The sequence below is a fragment of the Caloenas nicobarica genome, chromosome 18 (genome assembly GCF_036013445.1).
Source record: "Caloenas nicobarica isolate bCalNic1 chromosome 18, bCalNic1.hap1, whole genome shotgun sequence".
NCBI lineage: Eukaryota > Metazoa > Chordata > Aves > Columbiformes > Columbidae > Caloenas > Caloenas nicobarica.
In genome coordinates this window covers 9368911-9390980 of record NC_088262.1, presented here as the reverse complement: position 1 = coordinate 9390980, position 22070 = coordinate 9368911, and the positions used below count along the sequence as shown (strand labels likewise).

The 22070-nt window shown below is 45.1% G+C and overlaps 1 protein-coding gene across 2 annotated transcripts in view; it reads right to left on the bottom strand.

Moving 5' to 3' along the window:
* Positions 1 to 411: 411 nt before the first annotated feature.
* The window catches only part of LOC135996288 (protoheme IX farnesyltransferase, mitochondrial), a 103610-nt gene continuing 81951 nt past the window's right edge, over positions 412 to 22070 (bottom strand). For both annotated transcript variants that reach the window (XM_065648110.1, XM_065648111.1), the window contains exons 6-7: positions 15745 to 15977; positions 412 to 2676 (exon numbers count right to left, since the gene is read on the bottom strand). In XM_065648110.1, the coding sequence (XP_065504182.1) occupies positions 2234 to 2676; positions 15745 to 15977 (676 nt within the window). In that variant the 3' untranslated portion in view covers positions 412 to 2233. The remainder of the gene's footprint in view (positions 2677 to 15744; positions 15978 to 22070) is intronic.

Sequence of the window (22070 nt, the reverse complement as noted above, 5' to 3'; positions counted from 1 at the left end):
CAGGACATTCTGCAGCCTGGATCTATAATGACTTGGGAGAAAACCACAACCCTCCTGCTTCAGCATCATTTTCTGCCTCTGGGAGCAAACCTCATGGTTTTTTTGAGCCATTGCTCTTTTCAGGTTCCTCTCCCAGCTAAAGGTTGGCCAAATTCTTTGCTTTTGCACAAGCCCTTTCCACTCCCATGTACCTTAGTTTCAGTGTGCTTTTTGCACAATAAACCAGTATTTCACAAGCTGTCCTTGCTCTTGCAGTGATCAAGAAAAATATTGTTGCTATGAGAATTGCCACAAAACTATCAAATACCTTTGCAATTAACTGAACCGTACCAGAGTTTCAACTATAGGGGAATTGTTTAAAACAGATTTTGAGCATTCATCTCTTTTTTTTTTTTTGTACAGTACGTACTTTATTTCAGAGAAGACTGGATGCATTTTTAAAACAAACTCAGGAGTTGCACAGTTTCCAGACGTTTCTGCATAGCGTTGCCCACAGTAACTCGAGCACAACGGAGTCCGTCAGACAAACAGTAAGAGGGAACTCAATCCTATCATCTGCATCACTTGAGAGAGTCAGAAAATCTTGCAACCGATTATTTAAGAGCCATGTAAAACAGGTGGCTCTGCTCCTGCGAGCACCTCCGCCAGCAGTTAACCGTGTCACTCCTGATTTACGCCAGTGTAACCGAGACCAGAAGCCGGGCTTGTATCATGAAAGCGGCCAGTGCGGATTGTATGTCAGCGTGATACGCGCGCGGTGGCAGATTTGTGACATTTCCTGAAGGGTTTTATTCGGGATCAGAGCAGTGTCTCCCATTTCAGGTGTTATTGGATCTTTGGGTCGATGCACAACTGCGCTGCCCAGTCCCTCTCCACATGGGAAAGAAACCTCGGCGTGAAAATGCATCGAGTTGTAACAGGTACTAACTACCACACTAAAGCACAGCACGGACTTTTGTGCTGCGTTTGGATGTTGGGAAGGACCCAGCAGGTCACAGCCAGCCCCAGGTAGGCTGAGGGGGACACAGCCCCACACTGGGACCCCGAGCACATTAAACTGTGGCTAGAAATGTTCTTCGGTGTATCAGTTGACAAAAATAATGCATTTTCCTAGCGAGAACATCCACAATAATTGCTTTTGAGAGGCACTGGCTGCATCAGCAATTTGAACATTTTTATATTAGATACAAATCCTCAACTTTTTTTCTGAAAAATGTGTTTCCTTACCAATTACATATCCCAAAAGTGAAGCCTTCCCTCTGAGCAACCATCGTGTGGTATTAAATACAGTTCAAACTCCTGATGCAAGCCCAGAGCTCGTCCGAGGACACTGAGACTGAATGGGCTGGCACAAGACACATTAGCACCGAAAAGCCTTAAAACTACCAGACTCTGAGTCTGGTTCTCACCTCCTACACCTTTTCAAAGCTTCACCAACATAAACAGTAATGGCATTTTTTACCAGCTGAAGATCTGACACACAAGGATCAAACTCGAATGATGTAAAACCCCCGGGGAGTCAGAAATTCCCCGTGATGGATGTTCAGCAGAACGGCTCAGTGTATTCAAGGTATACGCTGCAGAAGAGCTGTTCATCTGGACATTGTTTAAATGCTGATGTGTAATGTGCTGAAAGACAGTTTGCTTTCCTCCTTTAGCATTGTGCCAGCTGTATGAAAGCTAAAAATCTACTGGGGTGAATGGGAACCTTGGGAAAAGTAACCGATTTAAAAAAGCCTCAGAAACTGAAGGTTTCTGTGCAATATCAGAGCGCGGATGGCATGGATCGAGCCAAGAGTTCACCCAACCCACCATGGGCCTCGCAGTTTAATTGGGAAAGGATGCTTGGGGAGCAGGGGTGATAAATCATTCATTTGTTGCTTCCTGACGGCTTTGCCAAGGCTGCCAGTGCTGGCGGCCAGTAAGTGTGCGCTTGTGACTTGCTAAATGAAAACCTACCCACGAAATGAGACCATGACTCAGGGAGGCTTTGGAAGGCCACCCCAAAGTGATGTGCTTCTGACACAGGCTAAATCCGTGATGAGTGAGCAAGCCTGAAGCCCATGAATGCTAAACTCTCACGTCTAGTCCCTTGCAGAAGAAAATAGAAAATGATCGCATGAAGTGGTTGCTAGGCACAAATGATTCTTCTTCAAACAGATCTCCACAGGTTTCCTCCTTGTAATTACTAAAATATACTACCTGATTCGTCACGAGGACAAGTAATTGACATTTAAGGCAATCCAATTTCCACAGCCCTCCCGTGATTTCCACCAAGCAGATCACTTTTGCCTTCCTTCTCTAGGAACGACTTCTTGCACGTGAACATGACGAGCAGCAGCATCGGCAAATGCCACAGGCTGCAGAAGAAAAGCTTCCTGGAGCTGCTGCGATCGGCATCCCTGTAGAACCGAAAGGCGAGGTAGGAGATGTACAGGTTAAGAGGGAGCGAAATGACGGGGAAAGTCCACGTGGTGACGTCGAGAACAGGAGCCGCCGTTGAGAGTCCGATTAAGGCCAAGCAGTGACGCAGAGCCACCCGTCGGCACAGCCCCGGGTGGGTGACGGACATCATGCAGTATCCTCCTCGCGAGTAATCTTCCCGCAGACCCCAGCTCAGGGCGTTGAAGTGGGGGAACTGCCAGGAATAGAGGATTCCCCCCAACAGTAACGCACCTGCAGCGGGAGAGAGAGGAGGAAACAGGCGTTAGGACACTGCAAGATGTGCTACAGAAAGAACTCTGCAGATCCGGGCTGGATTTGCAAAAGAGCAGCGCTATGAACCTGTTACACGGCGCTGTGGAGAAGACAAGGCACGCTCTGTAAGATAAGGCATGTGCTGTAAGATAACACACAGCCTGTAAGATAAGGCCCTGCTCTGTTTTTAACGGCATTTACATGGGGTTGCACATTGTGGTGCGTCTGGTTTTGGAGCACTTAATTTGAAAAGCATTTCAACAAGTCACTTCCTCCTAATGAATCATCACTAATTGGCTTCTGCCCCAATTCGGTCTCTACCTGAGGGAAGACTGAGGAAAATGAAGCAACGTTGGGCAAGAGGCTGTTTTCCTGGGAGCCTCTGGCTCCCACTCCTGGGTTCCAGAAGCAGAGCCCTGCTCGGCGACAGCAGAAAAGGAAGATTATAGAATCACAGAACCACAGAACAGTTTGGGTTGAAGGGACGTTCCCAGCTCCCCCAGTGCCCCCTCTGCCATGAGCAGGGACATCTGCACCAGCTCAGGTTGCTCAGAGCCCCGTCCAGCCTGGCCTGGGATGTCTCCAGGGATGGGGCATTTCCAGGGATGGGGATCAGCTGCTTCTTCCTGAGAACTGGGAACATACCAGTGCCCTGGTCGCCTGGAGCTGTGTGTTTGTGACAGAAGACGAGAACTTTTTATTCCTTCAAGCCAACTGAAGTAACTTCTAAGTGTCTTGATCAAGTAACTCTGTTCACACCCATTAGCTACTTTTACATTTAAAAAGGAGCTATGGAAGCAGCACATTTTTCACAGCTCTCCTGGGGACATGGCACACGGCTTATTGAGCCAGAAGCAGCTTATGTGCTGATTTCAGAGAGCTTCGAGGAGGCCCTCAGACCAAACTCCCTTCACTAATTTTGTCTGATGACAAAAAATCCCCCAGGCTGTTGCACATGATGAGCATTCCTGGATTTTCCTTTTGTTTCCCCAGCTCCCAAACACTCCACTCCGGTATTAACACTTTCTTTGCATCTCCCTCTTTCCACGAGCTCATTCTCTACGGAAACTACTTCTCCACTGGAGCTGTGAGTCTATAATTTTCTTAAAGACTTGATAGAAACAGCAACACTCATCTGCACACGGGTTAATGTATTTAAATTCTTCCTCCCCAGTGACTGCTCGGGCTCTAACAAAAACAAGTCAGTGTCTCCTTTGAGCTGCTTCATGGTTCACGTCTTCTCTCCATCTGTTCTGGATGTATGTTCCTTGGGGCTGTGCATATCTAGCTCTTGTCTGAAACAGCACACCTTACACCGGTGTTGTCATGCAAATAATATTAATTTAAGTTTGCAAAAGAGCCTTTTTTTTGCCCTACCTTATCAACCAGTGAAGGAACAGCTCATCAGACTTAATGTGGGTTTCCAGTTGCTTATAAGATCCAGCACTGGTATAAAAGACCCATCTCAGTGCTTTTTAAAATGAGCAACACTCGATTAGGTGAGTACATGCATCTAAAAGTTGATTACATTAAGGACAGAGATAGATGCTCATATATGGGCCATGCAGCAGCTTTCAGAACAACATCGTCTTCTACGATTTACAGGTGATCTCCTGGGCAACGGCCCCTAACGCTTGCAAATCCTGCCATTCGATCCTCCCAAAGTCCACTTTCAGGGTGTGGATGCTTAGTACCTTGTCTAAATTGGAATCTTTCGAGACAGTTGAAAATGGTGCACCCCAAAATTACCATTAATTTCAGAAAATCGTGGCAACAGAAGTAATTTTGGCCTTAACGAAATAGCATTTGATTCAGTTCTGCTGAAACCTAAGGGAGTAGCTGTACTGAAATAAATTGAAATAAAACTTAATCAAGGAGCAGTACTCCCTACACCAGCAGAAACAACAGGGAAAATGTTCTTGTAATATGTCATTCTTTGGCTTTTTCAGTTCTTGTAAAACATATTACCGGAGGCAAGATCCAGAATGTGATAAAGCTGAGATAGGGATATTTTTCAAGGTTCACATCTGAAGTGCTTTAGAGACATTAGCTTGTCGTTTTTCAGAACCTGGGGAAAGGTAAGCTACAATTATCCATCATCTCAGGAGATGTAAGTAGCTGGAGCCGCGATCCACGGCAGAGAATGTCCCCGTGTCCCACGGACCCGCCGGCTCTTCACCCGGCACGTGCTGCGTCCCCGTGTTCCGGCTGCAACACGGGCTTTACTTATTCAATTGCTCAAACGCTGTGTGGAGCCAAGCTCAAAACACACCCTAAACCTCAAACACACAAAACCCTTTAACAGCTCTCTAACTATAACACCATTAACAAAAAAAAAAAAAATAAAAGTCATCTGGAGAAACTTTAAAACACAAACAGACCAACTAAACTACTTGAGGCTGGATTCCCATTTACAAAGCTCCGGTTTTTACATGCAAGCCTTTGGAATTTAATTACTTTGATTACATTACAACCATTGAGATAATTGATATTTTACAGTGAAGCTGAGCAGTAAAACAATTTAATAGCCCATTATGAGGATTTGAACTGACCCGGTCTTTTTGTAGCTTCCCATGTGCCTTGGACATCCTGTAATTTCCTCTGCCCAGGCTGAGACTGTCGGGTTGTCAGAGATTTTTAGGTGTCCCATAAGTCTGATGACTTGCCAAGCACAGCACCCGGTACAGTACAATTCAGCATCAAATAAGCCCACAGTAGGAACCCTGTCGAGCCCAGAGCACACACGGTAATACTCATTAATTACTAGATAACTATGTCATAATTGGGTCAGCAGTGTTTTTAAGCAATATTACAGCAAAACTAACTCTGGAGAATTACCTGGTTGAAAATAGTGCAGAGTCTACTCTGCTGCTTCTGTGTAAAAAAACTAAGTCTATTTAAGCAAACAGGACCCAGGTCTCCGGTATTCTTTCATTCTTGTGTGCAAAATAGGTATAAAATGTTTTCTTGTTGAGTTCCTATTGTTTAATCACTTTGCACTACCCTGTTTCCCTGAAAATAAGAGCCTTATATTAATTTTTGCTCCAAAAGATGCTTACTTTTTTACATGTACAGCTGCCTGGACACTATTAAATTGACTTTTTAAATGAACTGTAACTAGGGCTCATTTTTGGAGTAGGGCTTATATTTCAAGTATCCTCAAAAGTCCTGAAAAATCATGCTAGGGCTTATTTTCAGTGCAGGTCTTATTTTCGTGGAAACAGGGTAGCTTAGATTTAAGCTGTCAAAAGTTACAGGACTGCAAAGAACCAGGTAGGTCCTTTAGCACCCACAGAGTTAAAGATAAATAATAGGTTTTATCATGAATTTTAAGGTTAAGCTATTATTTCTTTCGTTAAATTCTTTTAGAAGTATTTAAATAGTAATATATCTTCCTTTTAATAAACAAGAACAAGCTGAGATATTTATTTTATTTTAATATCTTAAGATAAAGCCAAAATGTCAACTGGCATTGAAGAAGGTAGGAAATGATTCTTTCTTTCTGTAAATATATTTTTATCTAGTGAAACACTGAAGCTTTATAAATTGTACTTTTCTTAAAACAAACAAGACACTAAATTCCACAGTCATTTGGAAACTGCTTGGCAAGCCATTTTTAAGGTTCAACAAATTTCGGTAAGACTTGGAAACAATTGTGAGATGATACTTCCAAAAGCAACCAGTGATTCTGGGCTGGCAAACCGCAGGAGCTGAGTCTAATTTTCAGAATTACAAGAGGAAGAAGCATCCCCCTCTGAAGTTACGCTCTTCATGGTGTCGAGAAGGCCATGTGGTACCCCTAAACTTTGATTAAAATTTTACGCTTTTTGCCTTTTAAAGTAATTTACGAGGACTATTGCAGGACGGCCCAAATCTCAGGTCGGGGAGCAATGTTGGCGCCTGAGCCCGTTGAGTCTTTGGTGTCTCTGCTAAGGAGAGCACCCAAGAGCAGGGAAGGGGAGATGGTTTTTAGGGTGCAAGCCCTTGCGGGGTGCGAATACTGAGCACTGGCAAACACAGGAGAGCAGAACAACCGGCAGCAACAGCTTCTTGTCCTCCCCACCCTGGGATCAGCGACCCTGGGACTCCCAAGGGTGAGACCCCAAAATACTCGCGTCCTGTAAAGGATACAGGGTCTGTTCAAGTCTGTACATCACCTTCTCAAGAAGGAGCTGGCACGTTCAGCTGCCGAGCTGACAGCGCCAACCGAAATCACGCCAGTAGCACCGGTCAGAGCAAACCTTTCATTCACATAAAGCAACCCAGGGCTGCAAACCCGTTTTTTCATCCACTAAAGGGCAGAAGTAACGTTTGGATCCTGCTCTTGTGCTGAGGATGCCACTCTCTTAAGCAGCGATTCGCAATACGCCTCTTCGTCATCAAAGGGTTTTATCCATTGTACACTTGGCACACGGAGCTGCAGCGACGATTTCACCCACAGCTGAATTATTTCAGCTGTCTGCCTTAAGCAAGACACAATAGTTTCGGATGATCCTATTGCAACTGTCCAAAGAAATTTCTGAAGGCAAGTTCTTCCAGGGCAGAGATGGCCCTGAGCTCCAAGAGGGCGCAGGCTGGAGCACAGTGTGTTTTGGGGGAGCAGCGTCAGCCGGAGCCCAACCAGCCCGGGCAGGCAGATGAACGTGGGTCTGCCCGCACAAGTCCAGGCAAACATCTCCAGGGTTATCTACAGAGAATGCTGTATGGACATTGTGTTCCTGAAAACACACTGGAGACCAAAAACTTATCATTTCTTCGTATTCTTCTCACCTCCGGTACCGCTTTCACAGGACAAACACCTACTTGCTTAATCAATAAAAGGAAACAAATAAAGGAAGGGGGAGCTGATCTGTAGCATCGATCCAAGAACGGGATTGTTCCTTCTGTCTTTGCTGTCTTGCTGCATATGTATGACTGGGAAGTGGCCAACCAGGCATTGAACTAAACATGGAATGGTTAAAATATCAGCTCCAAAACAGATGTTGAAATCTTACTGCATTTCCCAAAGCTGGTGTTTACTGCCTTGGCAACCTAAGAATGCTGTTTTGCTTAAGGTACAATTTTAGTAATTCTTCTGCCTTGAATAATATGAAGGCATTTTAAAATTATTTCCAGACTTTGGTAGCTCTCTGACTTATTAGAGGAAAGCACCAGCCTTTTGTCTCTAGGAAGCTGGTCTGAGTTTGGCTGTCAGGAGGGGAAGGCTTTGGTAGTCTAAGCTCAGCCTTTTAATGGATCGCAGTCAGGAAACAACCACACACCGTTTTACTTGATAGCACACAACTGGCTCTCCTCCCTGAAAAGATGTTGAACAAATTACTCCTCTTTAATCCAGACAAGGTAGATTAGAGCTCAGAGACTTGACTTGGTCCAGCTGTATCCACCTGCTTGTGAGCAACCGCGCTGTCTCAGAGCGCATTTTTCACCTTTTCTAAAGGAAATCTAACATAATCAGTCCAAAACTCTTCACTGTGGTCCTGCATGATTTTTACAGGATGTTACGCTTGTGGCAAATGTACTGGATGCATCCCCAAAGATTTTATTTTCTATCTTTTGTGTTTGTTCACAACAAGTTATACACAGTAGTCTTCCCCAGAGATTTCTAACTAAGCAGCAATTATAGGGGCAAAGAAAGATGTTGAAGTCTTGTCAAAGCCTCGTTGCCCATTGCAGATTCAATGTAATATTGAACACCCAAATGATTATTTGGAGGTGATGGTACAAATATTCCGAGTGCTTTGGAGAGTCACGTCCACAACACAGATTTACTGTCTTGATACATCCACACTGGTTTATTAAGCTGGTGGCAGCATCTTCTGTTTGCAAGGAGAGCTGGAAGGTGCAATAATTACTATATTTCCTACAGCTTGTTTCGGTGATGGAAAATGACTATTAGGGAAATCAATTGGCCTCCGATTACAAGCATTCAAGATACTGCCCTGATAACAATCGCTCCCAAGGAAAAATGTTACCTACTATTTAATTTTTCCCATTGTCTTTGGGAGTAGAAAAGGGATGAGCTCTACAAAATTTACGCCCTCATTGGTGATTATGAAACCTTCTCAAACACAAAGACATTTGGGAATTATTTAGTCACAAGCCTTAACCAAACTGAGGCGATTCCCCCCTACTTTACCACTGCAGCATTTCCTACGTTAGCACCACAGCAAGACAACAACCGGCACTTCTGCTTCCACTGGAAAACAAAAGCAGATGCTGCTGCCTGTGTCGGATGCCGCAGGAGCGGCGAAGCAGCCTTGAGAAGGAAAAAAGGAAAAGTATCGCTTGGAAAGCTTTGTACAAGGTCTCCGGGCTGCAAACAATGGTCTCGGCTGTCAGCGCGGGCACGCATGGCCCTGATTGTGAGTCTTCAAGGTTACACGGTCATGTAAACCAAGGGCGAGGAGGAGAACGCTGCAAAACTCAAAAGCTTCATGGTCATGGGTTTCAATAGCTGTTTCTTTTGAAGGATGGCACAAAAGGCTCGTGGAACAGGAGCGTCTCGGGGCTGCAATAGACTTCTCTGCCGCAGCACATAAAGGGAAGGGGATGTTGGCCGTGTGTCCGGGCTGTCACCAGGACAAAAGGATGATCCTCGGTGTCCGCCACGAATGGGAAATGAAGTCGGCAGTGGCGTTTCCACCTCACAGGAGCGTTCCTGGCCACTGCCTGTGGCAGGAGGACGCCAGATGTCCTCAGGTATGCTGGCCACGCGGAGATAAGCTGTGTGCATATGGATACACACAGGCACGCACACTTTTTGTACGACACAACAGGTTATTATAGCTGAAAGTCTCACAAGGAAACACCTCTCATTATACAGGCAAGGCTGAGAAAAACAACACCGCCATACATAATTCATCTTAGCTAAGCCCAGCAAGATGCCACAAAAAATGCGAGCCTGTTGGGTAAGATGAAAATACGGTCTTTGCACAGACCATTCATTATGCGCAAATATATTTAGGAAGGATTTGCCAAAGGACCAGACTCAGCAGAGGACTGCGAACCTGCAGAACCGCGCGGGGCTCCGCATCGCCCGCCTCTTCCAGGGCTCCCAGGTGGCCTGAGGATGGGGGTCCCTGCAGCACAGCCCCTGTCCTGCTCCTCCGGCGGGTGTTGTGTCACACACCCGGACACCGGAGCTTCTCCCATGGCTGTTGTGTCACACACCTGGACACCGGAGCTTCTCCCATGGCTGTTGTGTCACACACCCGGACACCGGAGCTTCTCCCATGGCTGTTGTGTCACACACCCGGACACCGGAGCTTCTCCCATGGCTGTTGTGTCACACACCCGGACACCGGAGCTTCTCCCATGGCTGTTGTGTCACACACCTGGACACCAGAGCTTCTCCCATGGCTGTTGTGTCACACACCCGGACACCGGAGCTTCTCCCATGGCTGTTGTGTCACACACCCGGACACCGGAGCTTCTCCCACGGGTGTTGGAGCCGCACAGCTCCATCTCCTCCCCGTGCCCCACCAGCCACGCGTGGGGCACAGAACCAGGTGAGGACACGTTGTCTGTGAATTCGCAGGGTCTGTCCCTCAGGTGTCCCTGTGGTGGAACTGCCAGTTCTTTTGTCTCCTGTGAAGGGTGAAGAGGAGGAAAAAACCCAGCCCACTGGCTTTTGTCCTAAATTCAGACCAGCTGCTTACTAGTATTGTTCCTCTGCCGCGGTTTTTACGGTTTTTACCCCCACAAAGCACACTCCTGGGCCCCCAGCTTCCAATTCTCATATGTCAGTGACATGAATATCTCTGTTTCCTCTGGAACAGACCACAAATTCTGCTGTCTTTCATCTGAGGAGTGAAACCCCCCCAAAAACCTGGGTTTATTAGCGTGAGTTTATAGCCGGAGCCTCCTCCGCGCGGGCGGCAGGACGATGGAGCTGCCCCGCGCGGGGCGCTCCCAGACCTGCTCCCACATCCAGGGGCTTTGAAAAGCTCAAAGTGCTTAACGGGAAGGGACACAAAGATCTCCGAGTTTATTTTGCACGCAATTAAGCTGTTGCTTTGCTCTCCCTCCTCCCAGCAGACAAGTGCTACACCAGGGAAGGTATGAGGGGCTCTGGCCATTGACAGGTTGGGCACAGACCCCCCCTCCCCTATTCTCTTTTTTTTGTTGTTGTTACTGAAACCACCCATCTGCCAAACCTTGCTAGCTGATAAGAACTGTTTTTAAATCCCCATTTGTAAATAGATGTTGGCTGACATAATTAATGCCTACCATACAACACAATTTGAATTACAAAGTAAAGGCAATTTAAAAAATCAGCCTCCACATGATTACAATTGATACTCAAGTCTATAAATCCCATAGCCCCAGGAATTATTTAAATTTCAGAAAATGAATGAAAATCAGTACAAGATGTCTTTCAGGAAAGCGAGGCCAGAAGTGCAGCATCTGAGATAAACTAAATAGCCTCTTGAGATAAACATTCTTTGGTGCAGTAATACCTATGGCTCCAGGCCACCACGGGTCTGTAATGTCTGCTGTACTGTCAGGGCTGTTATCTGTTCTGCCACTGCCACCTACTCAGAATAAATCCCCTTAACTGATAAGCACATTATGTTGAGGACCCCCGCTTGTCACTTCCATCTCACTGGGTGGTTTATCCGATGGCACCGAATTGCTCTGCTCTCAGACGTCCATACCGCGATACCGCTCGCCGGCTGGAATGGAGCACAGGAAGGTCAGCGGAAGGTGTGCAAAATCTATAGAGCAAAATACGAGCTATGGCACTTGGAAACGTTCACCCCAAATTCAGTTTTTCTGCGAAGTAGAAATAACAAGTTTAAATGGACAACAAACATTTCTAACGAGCAAGCTGCAGCATTAGTCTGGGGAGGAAGACCAGCGACACAAGGGTAATTTAAAGCATGTATATGTTGAACCTCTCGCACACCAAAATAAATAGCTCTGTTACTTCTTAAAGTTCACAGGCTGCGCAGCATTGCAGCACAGCCAGGAGCGATCCTGCATCTGCATCCAGCACAGACCAGGACACTGCCGAGCTTTGCCTTTTTCCTGGTTTTACGCTATTAAAAGCTTTAAGTGAATTTCATTATTTTCCTGCTAGTCCTTCCTTTGTAAAATCAGGAGAAATAATTTGAGGGCGTCTAGATTTACAAGAGAAACAAATCTCTTTGGAAATAAATAGTACCACAAAGGAGCAATGAAATTGGCTTTCAAGGAAACAAACGTGTTACTGCAAATCACAGCTTGGCAGTTAAGTTCTGCATAAATACACCAGATATGTGGTAGTGATATCCATGTGATAAATTACATTTATCACGCACCTTTGACCATCTCACCTGCACTCGGCTCCCCCAGCGAGGAAATGTTAACATTCCTGATCTTTCAGCAGTTTCAAACAGCTGCCATTAAAAAAACCCCACAAAACCCCCACACCCACAACAAAGAATTCCATATCTTCCCAGAGATAACCTTATCTTTCCCTTTTGAAATGTGAGGTTTTCCCTAAATTACGTTGGAACAAAATCTAGCATTGGGGGCAGGATGTTCAATCAGGCTTAAGTGCATATAATTAAAGTTACCTATCAGGGCCAGAAATGGAAGCATCACTGGGAATCACCGTAAGATCTGCAAAAGTTGTGTAGTGTACGAAATACCAGCAAAAATTTGCATCACTGGAAATATAAGGGTTCCAGATTTTTATCAGCAAATATATGATATTTGTTTCTTGTGCAAGAAACTGTCAATCTTTGAAATAAGAAAGTTATAAGCAAAATGAGTAAAAATTAAAATGAGGCTGCTCCAATCTGAGACGCTTTGTTATCATCTCTGGAATCAGAAATTAGGAATCATCTCCAACTCTCTCGAACGACCAAGAGCATCTCGCAGCAGCAGCTACGAGCTGCGCCAGGGATGCTCCTGAACCCCACAGGACGGCAGACGCGGGCTGGGCTGTCCCAGGTACCGCATGGGACAGGGTCGCGCCTGCTTACCCCCTCACATGGTAATGAAAGCTTTACACTTAAATATTGTTCTCCCCACAACCAGCAACACGTGCAACTCTGTGGCTGCTGTGAGAAGATTACAAGGAGAGAAAATCCCCAGGAAAACGTAAACTCAAAAAACCACCAGTTAAGCGGCGAGAACCTTCCTTCTCATTAGTTTCCTAGCTCCCTTCCTTCACATTCCTCTTTGTTATTGAGTGGAATGATTTTTTTGATTTTTTAATTTTTTTTAAAACAAGGTGCAAATGCATTTTCACACCTCTACCTAAAACTAGGTGAAGTCTCCAAGCTAATTACACATCATTAATGAGTTCCACAAGTGTGGTTAGGCTGGCTGGAGAAGGGATGCAGGTCTGCACGTTGTGCAGGTACGTACGCGGATGCACGTCTGTGCTCCATATGGGTCTGATGCTGCCAGCCGCTCAACTCTCTTCTCATTTGCAATAGTAGAATGTTTAACACTGAAAATCACAGTCTACAATGCGATCTCTTTCTTCTATTTGTGTCTTTTTAAAGGTGGTGGGTTTTGTTTGTTTATTTGTGTTTGTTTGGGTTTTTTTGCTTATTTTGTTTTGTGGCTTTTTGTTTGTGTGGTTGGTTGGTTGGTTGGGTTTTTTCTGAATATTGAAACACACTAAAATATTACCTTCAGGTCACCATTTTCAGACCTCTGCCCAGGTGTGCTTCATTACAAAGACCAGTATCAGCTCAGTAACCTTTATTTCTCTATTAAACAAGCTGCTTGGCCTCACTGACACAGACTGGGAGGTGACTGTAGAAGTTTTAGCTCCCCAGCCCAACCAGACACTACAACAGATTATCCCTCCCACGGCAGAGCTGGCAGAGGGACATGTAACCACATCTCAGCTGCAAATTCGAGAGGAAGAACTGAGTTGGGACCCCACTGGTGCTGCCTGCCCTGCCTGCCCTACAGGGCCAGCTCAGCTCTTTGCAAAACAGGTCTCAAACAGCAAGTTGGAATTTGAGGAATTAAAGATAATCATAGAACCACAGAATCATAGAATAGTTTGGGTTGCAAGGGATGTTCAAAGTCTAGTCCAAACCCCCTGCAATGAGCAGAGACATCTTCAACCTCCAATAATCTTCAATAATGAAAATCGGTGCCAGATTACTTCAATGTGCTGGGCTTTAGCTGCAGCAGTTTAAGTGATATTTTAAAAACCAGAGGTGAAAATGTGAACCATGACAACTACCACAAGGGCTCTTGGAGGGCCAGAGCTCTTCACTTCCAGCTCCTCCAGGCTGGACGTTGCAGGTGAAGGATGGGCACACGAGTCACCTTCCAGCATCGACTCTGGAAAGAGATGCCAAAACCAACGCAGAAGTCCCTAAACAAGATCTAGGCAACGGCAGCCAGAATGATAGTCCTTAAAAATAGGTATTTTCTGTTTTTAATTCATTCTCATCTCTTTAGATATAAAGAACTTCTAATTATGTTCATTACACGCTCCTTAATATGAGACACTATACATACATATACATAACATTTATAGGTCTAAATATTAAGAAAACTTTCAGAGATGTAAATGTTTGTATATAAGTACTACAGATTATTAAAAAACCACCACAGAACCCTTCATCCTAGCTCTGGAGTAGATCTGTATCAGAACACGCGTACACAAACCAGTTCACACCGACTTTCATAGGAAGTGCGCAGCAGAAATGAAGAACAGCGTCCTATGGATTTTGCAGATTCTGGTAATTTCTCATTAAAAGCCCTGTTGTTGAAAGTATCATTCAAACTTTAAATATGCCACACTGTGACATGAGTGTGTGCTAAAAAAATTCTTAACAGACCTGTTAGCTGAACTTCATTAGTTTCTTCGGAATATAACTATGTGGAGCCACTTTGATTCTTAAGTTTCTAGCTGGCAGGAAAAACAAGCCCTGATTGTGTCAGAGTTTAGCTGCTGAAGACATCAGTGTTTTACAAGGGATGCAAAAACGTTCACAGTTACTAAAATAGAAATCCTTGTTTGCTTTTCAAGAAGGGAGGGAACGAACATTTATAACTTAGAGTTTGGAAATGGGCAATTAAGAAATACACCAATAAATTAATCTTCCTAGGATATTTTCTGGCTTGTGGAAAGACAGTAATAAACACATCTGGGAATTTTCCAGCTGAAAGCTCCTGATTTGTAAGTTGGATCTTACTGGGTATGGTTTTAATCCTGAAATTACATAATGTTTTCTTCCATGTGAACCCCAAAGATACTCTTTTCCTCCTAGATTATTTTTTAAGATGGCCTAAATACATATTCACTAGGACATGGTCTTTTATCAGCTCATGTTTACCCCTGAAATGCTCCTGTACGGAGCATGATACCATCATGTCTACTCATTCAGTCCTTATGGTAACAGACTTTGGTGTCACAAACAGCAGAATATATTAGTTTTCAAAGCAGTATCAGGTCAACAAGGACAGGAATGAGGTTTACTGCCTTTTGAGCAGGTCTTTTTAGCTATCCCAAAGGCAATGCTGACAACCGCTCGCCCAGATCACAGAATCCCAGACCGGTGTGGGCTGAAGGGCCCTCTGGAGATCCCCCAGCCCAGCCCCCCTGCTCACGCAGGGTCACCAGAGCAGATCACACAGGTCGGTCCAGGCGGGTTTGAATGTCTCCAGAGAAGGAGACTCCACACCCGCTCTGGGCAGCCTGGTCCAGGCTCTGGCACCTCCCAGCAAAGAAGTTTCTCCTCATGTTCAGCTGGACCCTCCTGTGTTTCAGTCTGTGCCCGTTGCCCCTCACCCTGGCGTTGGGCACCACTGACCAGAGTCTGGTCCATCCTCTGACACCCACCCTGAGATATTGATCACATTGATCAGATCCCTCTCAGCTTCTCTGCTCCAGCTCAACAGCCCCAGCTCTCTCAGGCTTTCCTCACAAGAAAGATGCTCCAGACCCCTCAGCATCTTTGTCGCCCAGCGCCAGACTCCCTCCAGTAATTCTTTGTCCTTCTTAAACTGGGGAGCCCGGAACTGGACACACGACTCAGATGGGGCCTCACCAGGGCAGAGTAGATGTAAATGTTTTATACTCACCAGCATCCAGACTACCAGTCGCCGCAGTCCAGCCCATGACGGGGGGAATGGCCCCGACGACGGCTCCCACCCACGTGTTGGCGATGCTCATTCTCTTCATGGGCGTGTAACAACACGTGTACAGGAAAATGTTGAAGGCCCCCAGGGCGCCGGTGAGCGGGTTCACCCCCAGCGTCAGCAGCACGATGCCCGGGACTCCGCAGGAGGCAGCAAAGCAGACGGCGAGCAGGGGGCTGCGAGAGAGCAGGAGACAAGCTGGGAAAAGAGTCTGTCTTCAAGAACGACTACTGCCCTCTCCTTCTGCCCCCTCCCAAAAATTAAGATGGAATTTTTGTGATTTCTTCACTCGCCCAGCCCAGATTTCCCCATCTGACTCCCCATTCTGAGGCAAGCCTTTCTAAAAAGTTAAGACAATCTTGCCGCAGATTTGCAACAACAGGGGATTCTTATTCTTGTGGTCACTGTGTTCACCAAATAAATTCAACCTCCGCAGGTAAACAGCCCTTATGGAGAACTGGTGCTCCCAGCAAATCTTTCTCTTTCATTTTAATCTTGGTCAATTTTGACCTCTGGAAAAAGCACTCAGGGTTTAGAGTGAATGAGAATGGCTGCAGCTCGTCAGATTTTTAACTGATTGCAATTATCCAAGGGATCTTTTGACTGAAATGCAACAGGGTTAGACACAAAATTAGGAAGCATTTACGAGAAAAAGAGCACATTCAATCATTTTGAAATCACGGCAACATGATATATTTTGGCTTTACTGAAAAAAAGCTGAATTTTCTACATTTTCTTTTAGCTTATGCACTGTGCTGAACAAGGGTAGCACACCAAAGCAACTCCGGCAACAGAACCAAAATTAAAACTTATTATCTTCTAAGTGTGACTGGAATTAACTGAGGATATTTTAAGCTTGGCCGAAAGCAGCAAACAACAAAGATGGAAATTATTTCTGTTTATTTCTACTGCTCACCAGCTAAGAGCTCAGAGAAGGTTGGAAATTCCCATTAAAATCTGTAAGAAAGTGGCTGAAGCTGTGTCAACTCTTGCTAATAAGTTCCACAATAAACATCCAAATACGATGAACAAGGTTTTTTTGTTTGGCTACCAAAACCACACTGGCCGGGTAGCACCAAGATGCAACCCTAAGGAAGGTTTATTTGTGATCCTTGCACCAGCTCAGCGATTGCTGCTGCTGGAAATCTCTTCACACGTGCTTGTTGGAGGGTGTTTGGTAGGATGGAAAGAGAGAACTAAATCCACTACGAAACAACGTGGTGTGGGAAGGAAGGGAGAAAAATGCCATTAACTGAGTTGCACTTAATAGCCCGTGTGGCTAAATACACACTTCTAGTCATCCATATAAGAGGGGCAAATAATGTGTGTTTGCACCAAATGTCTCTGCATGAAGTTTAGCTTTACACATTTTGTCTAATTGAAAACTATGCGGCCTTTGTATTCCGTGATCACTCTGCCCTCTGGCCAAAGCCTTAACCCTACAATACGTGTTGCAAGCACTGCTCCAACACTCATGAGAAAAATTTGTTGCTGGGGAAGAATTTTATGAGAGTTTTACCAGCGCAAAATCCTACCATTCAAATCTTGATTTTTAAGACCTTTGTTGGACCAAATGGAGATCCTAAATAACTGGAAGAACTAAAATGAGCGAAACTCACATTAAAGATCTGCCTTCAATTTAAAGTAAATTAACTAAGTCATTTTATCCAGCTTTTCAAAACTATCAACAGATTTTAGGTTACGGAGTGTGCACAGAGCACATTTACACTCCGGCATCGCTGGTCTTGCCATTACTAATATATCAGGGATAGAGGTCAGGTACATCATTGCCATCCGCTGACAATGAGGTATATAAAATTTGAGACCGTTTTCAGGAGCCGTACTGTGAAAGGAGCCATACGGTGCTGAGCCCTCCGGTTTTGCAGCTACAAGCGCTCTCTTGCAAAAGGCAGCAAAACACAATCTGTACCACGAACGGTCTCAACGCCGACCACAAACGCCGCCGTGCTCTGCAGACGTTGCCCCTCTGCAGTGAAAGCCTGACTGGGTTTGGTTCAACAAATCTATCCTGACTGATTCCTGAATAAAATACCGTCAGACGGTAAACACCAGATTGATACAATACACATTTTTGAGGCGACAAAAGACCAGCGTGACCCTCCGAGGCCGGGCTACCCACGTTCGCTCCTGCGGGGCTCACAGGCGTAAATGGGGACACAGTCTGACCTAATGCAACGAGCATTTTTCTCGCTAATCAAGAGTGAAGACTCATCTACACGTCTCCAATTCAAACGAACGCTACACACCATGAGCTGGTCAGACACCGGCTCTTCGTGCCTCTGACGGGGTGGGAAGCGCAAAGCCCCGCAGTGCTGCACGTCCAACCGCTGGATCGGAAAATCACCTTTAAAAAATGAGGCTTTAACAAAAAGGAAGAGTGACGTTATGTGGCCGAGACCTTCAAAAAATTTGTTCTGTTCCTGGTAGATGAAACCCCATTTTTGTTTCTCAGTTTCTTCCTTTTTGCCTCTTTATAATGAAGTTCCCGAAGGCAGTTTGATTAGTCTGTAACAGTCCTAACAATCTCAGGGGAGGGTATCAAGTCAGCGATGGCTGTTCTTCATGAGCAGTTGAGCTACATAACTTTTAAACATCCTGAAAGTATCGCATTTTCTACTTCTCTCCAGTGTTTCCTAAACAATCACGGAACTGTAAAATTCTTCTAGAAGAGTAATTGTCTGACTTACAAGTGCCTGCCCCTAAAACTCCAGCTGAGATCAGACGCTCAAACTGTGATGTGATGATTCAGTTTTGTTATTTCTGCCCCTTAAAACTCTATTTGGCATTACAAAGGCACTGCAATAAAAGATTAGGACCTTGCTGGCTTAGTGAGACATGAGGCAGAGGAGAATTCAACTCATTCTCATGTAAAGATGTCATGTTTAAAAGGTCTAGGAGAAGTACAGGAAACTCCTCGTTGGGAATATCTGAGGAGAAGGTAGAGAGATTTCAGTCCCCGGTGCAGTTTTTTCTGCTTCAGTCACTCCCAGGATTTTAAGAAGACAAGACTGACTCTAGGTTTAAATCACAGCAGCTTTAGGTATACTCTGATTTCCACTAGTTTATGCTTTTCTAGGCACCATTATGCATCTCCTTGCCCACACGAGGTCTGTCGAAACTCCGGCGTGTGGTGTGAGGCTCGTTATTTGATGCCTGCTCCTTTGCTGGGCTGCCTGTATCTCACCAAGGAGATCAGGATCCCATTCTGGAGCGGGAGAAAGGCTGGGATGCCGAGTTGTCACTGGATTTGCCCCATCACCTGATGTCCACGCGGTTCCTCCCGCTACAGCTTCGTGCCATCCCAGGAGCATCGGTCTCGGGTAACCCAATGCCGGGGAATTCTCACATGGTGGTCAAAAGTGGTTACGGGGTCTCCACTGGTTTCCTTCATCCTTAAACCATCCCATGCAGGCTGATGACAGATGCTGGTGCAGAAGCCTCATTTCACTGGGGCGTTCACTTACGCTAAGGGAATCGCTCCCATGGGAAAAAAAAGGCAAACTTTCGTTGGAAAACTGGCCAAGGAGCTAGCTCAGAAAGCAAACAGATTGAGTAAGAAATGAGGTTTTATGATGGATTCGTGGGAGGAGTTGGTTTCAGTTACTTGGCTGATTAAAATCAGACTTTGGAAAAATATTACAAGTGCCAAATGAGTTCTCTTCTAATTTCAACTGCAAAATACCCAACATGTCACCACATCGGACACCTCCTAAAGGAAACCCAAAAACCGGTAGTTCTGCCTCGTTCTTCTTCTCTCCTTTAAAGAGAATGCATGTGCCAAACTCTGCCTAATACTACCGCTAAAAGACATACATATTCAACTAAAAGCTTTTGAGAGAACTTCCGCTTAAATAGTGAATAGCCAAACCTTTCCTCATCCAAAGAAAGTATGTTGACATTTCTCCCACAGAGTTCACCCAAGATGGACCCTCCCCAGTCACGCTCCACCGAGAGCATCCAAGAGGAGGAGGAGGAAGAGGAGGAGGACAAGAGACCTGGTTTCTCCTCATTTAACTCCAAGCTTTTGTGACCAGAGGTGTGTGCAGAGATGCTGCCGGTCAGGCCGGGCAGCAACGGGGGAACGGGGAGCAGGCAGGAGGAATCATCTCCGAAGCTGGTTGCCACTTACAGATGAGCTGGTTATACATAGATAATGATCCTACACACACGTGCGTGAAATGTTTTTATTTAATTAGCTCCAGAGTCATAGATAATAGTACTTACTGACTCGCAGCGTTACTCGGAAAAATCGAGGGAGGAAAACAAATTGAAGCATTTGGTCATCTATAAAATTAATGTACTATTTTACCTATTTCACAGCAGCATTAGGAAGCTTAATGTCCGTAAAGATCAATAGCGTCACTACTGCATGGGCTTTTCTATGCTGTCTTTGGCAAAACATCTTGTGAAGGTGACTGTCAACGTACAGTCTGAACTACAATTTAAAAAAACAGTATTAAAAAAGGTGAAAATGTTTAAAGAAAATGTTGTTTGGAAAAAAACAATCAAGAAGCTAGATAAAAATACCACTCTTAAAACCTATCAATATTTAGAAATATGGGAAATTCCTGCATCAGCAGCTAAGGCTTCGACTTATCTCTGTGAATATATTGACACTCATATACAAAACCAGACACAAAGCCCATATGAATCCCGAGTAGGCGCATTAATGCAATCAGCAATTGTATGCAATTCATGTTCAGATGTTACGTAAATACAGAAGAAACTTAATTTGTGACCTTGTGTTAATGGGAAATCGGCCACGCAAACCATATTTGCATAAAAGTGTAAGCCTGAGTGTAAGTGTCCATTTAAAACTGCCTGTGTATTTTTCAGGTGAAGTGGAAGTGCTTAGATTTGAAAATCAGATTCCAAGCCTGATACAAAAGTAATAAAACAAATTGTCTTCTCCTTGTCTGTCAAAAACCTTTTACAGAAACATCATCCGCTTCTAAAAGGGCAAACTAAAAAAAACCCAAAACTAAACAAAACAACAGTGCCCTTTTGTTTTGCTGCAGTGTGCGCAGAATGCCTTAAAGGATTGAAACAGCTAAATTTCTGTTTGATTGTTTTGTAGTAGAACTTATTATTATCGACGCAGGGTGGTGTTCTAAAATAAGCAGGGCAGGGATGATGAAGAATGAAGCACAGAGCGCAGTCCCGGTGCCAGGGGCCGCAGCCGGGCAGAGGCAGGACACGGTCCTGCTCCCGAGCACCTCCAGCCACTGAACCCTTTAGTTAACCTGCAATTTTACTGATTTTTTTTAACGAGACAAAACTGGTTTTTGGGTTTTTTTGGCGAGTTTTCTGTTTTATTCAAGACACAGGTTCAGTAGAACCACCTCACTTTCTTCCCCTCGCTTGTTTGCTGCTACCCACAGAAACGGTCCTGGGTCACCCCCGATTTTCAGCATCTTCCCCGGTGGCAGATAAACGGTGCCGAGACAATAAAGGTGAGATTGACGGCTCAGACCGATCTCAACATTGCTGCGCGGGGCGTAAATTCCATCTGCATAGAGTGTCAAAACAATTTGCCGTAATAAGAAGAGGAACAGCCTGCACCAGCTCACGCACAGACGGGCTGAAAATAGCGGGAGCTCGGAAGAAGGTATTTGGCAGACAAAGAATACAAGTGTGATTCTCATCTTTGCAGCCTCATTTCAGCATCACGGGCTGAGATATGAGTCCAGTGCGTGAACACTGTTCCAAGGCCATAATTAAAATCAGATTTCAGAAGTAAGCATCATAAGTTGCTTATTATTTCTGGAATCTGTAGGTACTAAAAATGTCCCCAGTCAGTACAAGGCTGCCGGAGGAAGCCCCCTCCTCTTCCTAATTTTTTCCAGGTCAGCAGTAAGTTATTAAGGGCTTCTGAAGCCACTTACAAACTCAGCCAAAAGAATCAGCCTGAAGTTTTTACGTTTTTCCGACAGCAATGAGAGGTTACACAAACGGAGGCGCGAGTCACATCCCTCTGAAGGTTCCTCTGGCCGCAGAAGCCCATGGTCCTTCCAAGAGGGGACAATGTCCACGGAGATCCCAGCACAAACGCACCCAACCCTGTGCAGAAAACAGGCGTTTAACCCTGTGCAGAAAACAGGAATTCTGCCCAGCTGCTAATTTACAGTTTTGCTCATCTCCTGGCACCTCCACAACTCCTGCAGCCAAGCAACACTAAGAGTTGCCAAAAACCAGTCCCAGGGTAGGAGCTGGTGACTGTCATATGGTACTGAGCTAAGACTTGGTCA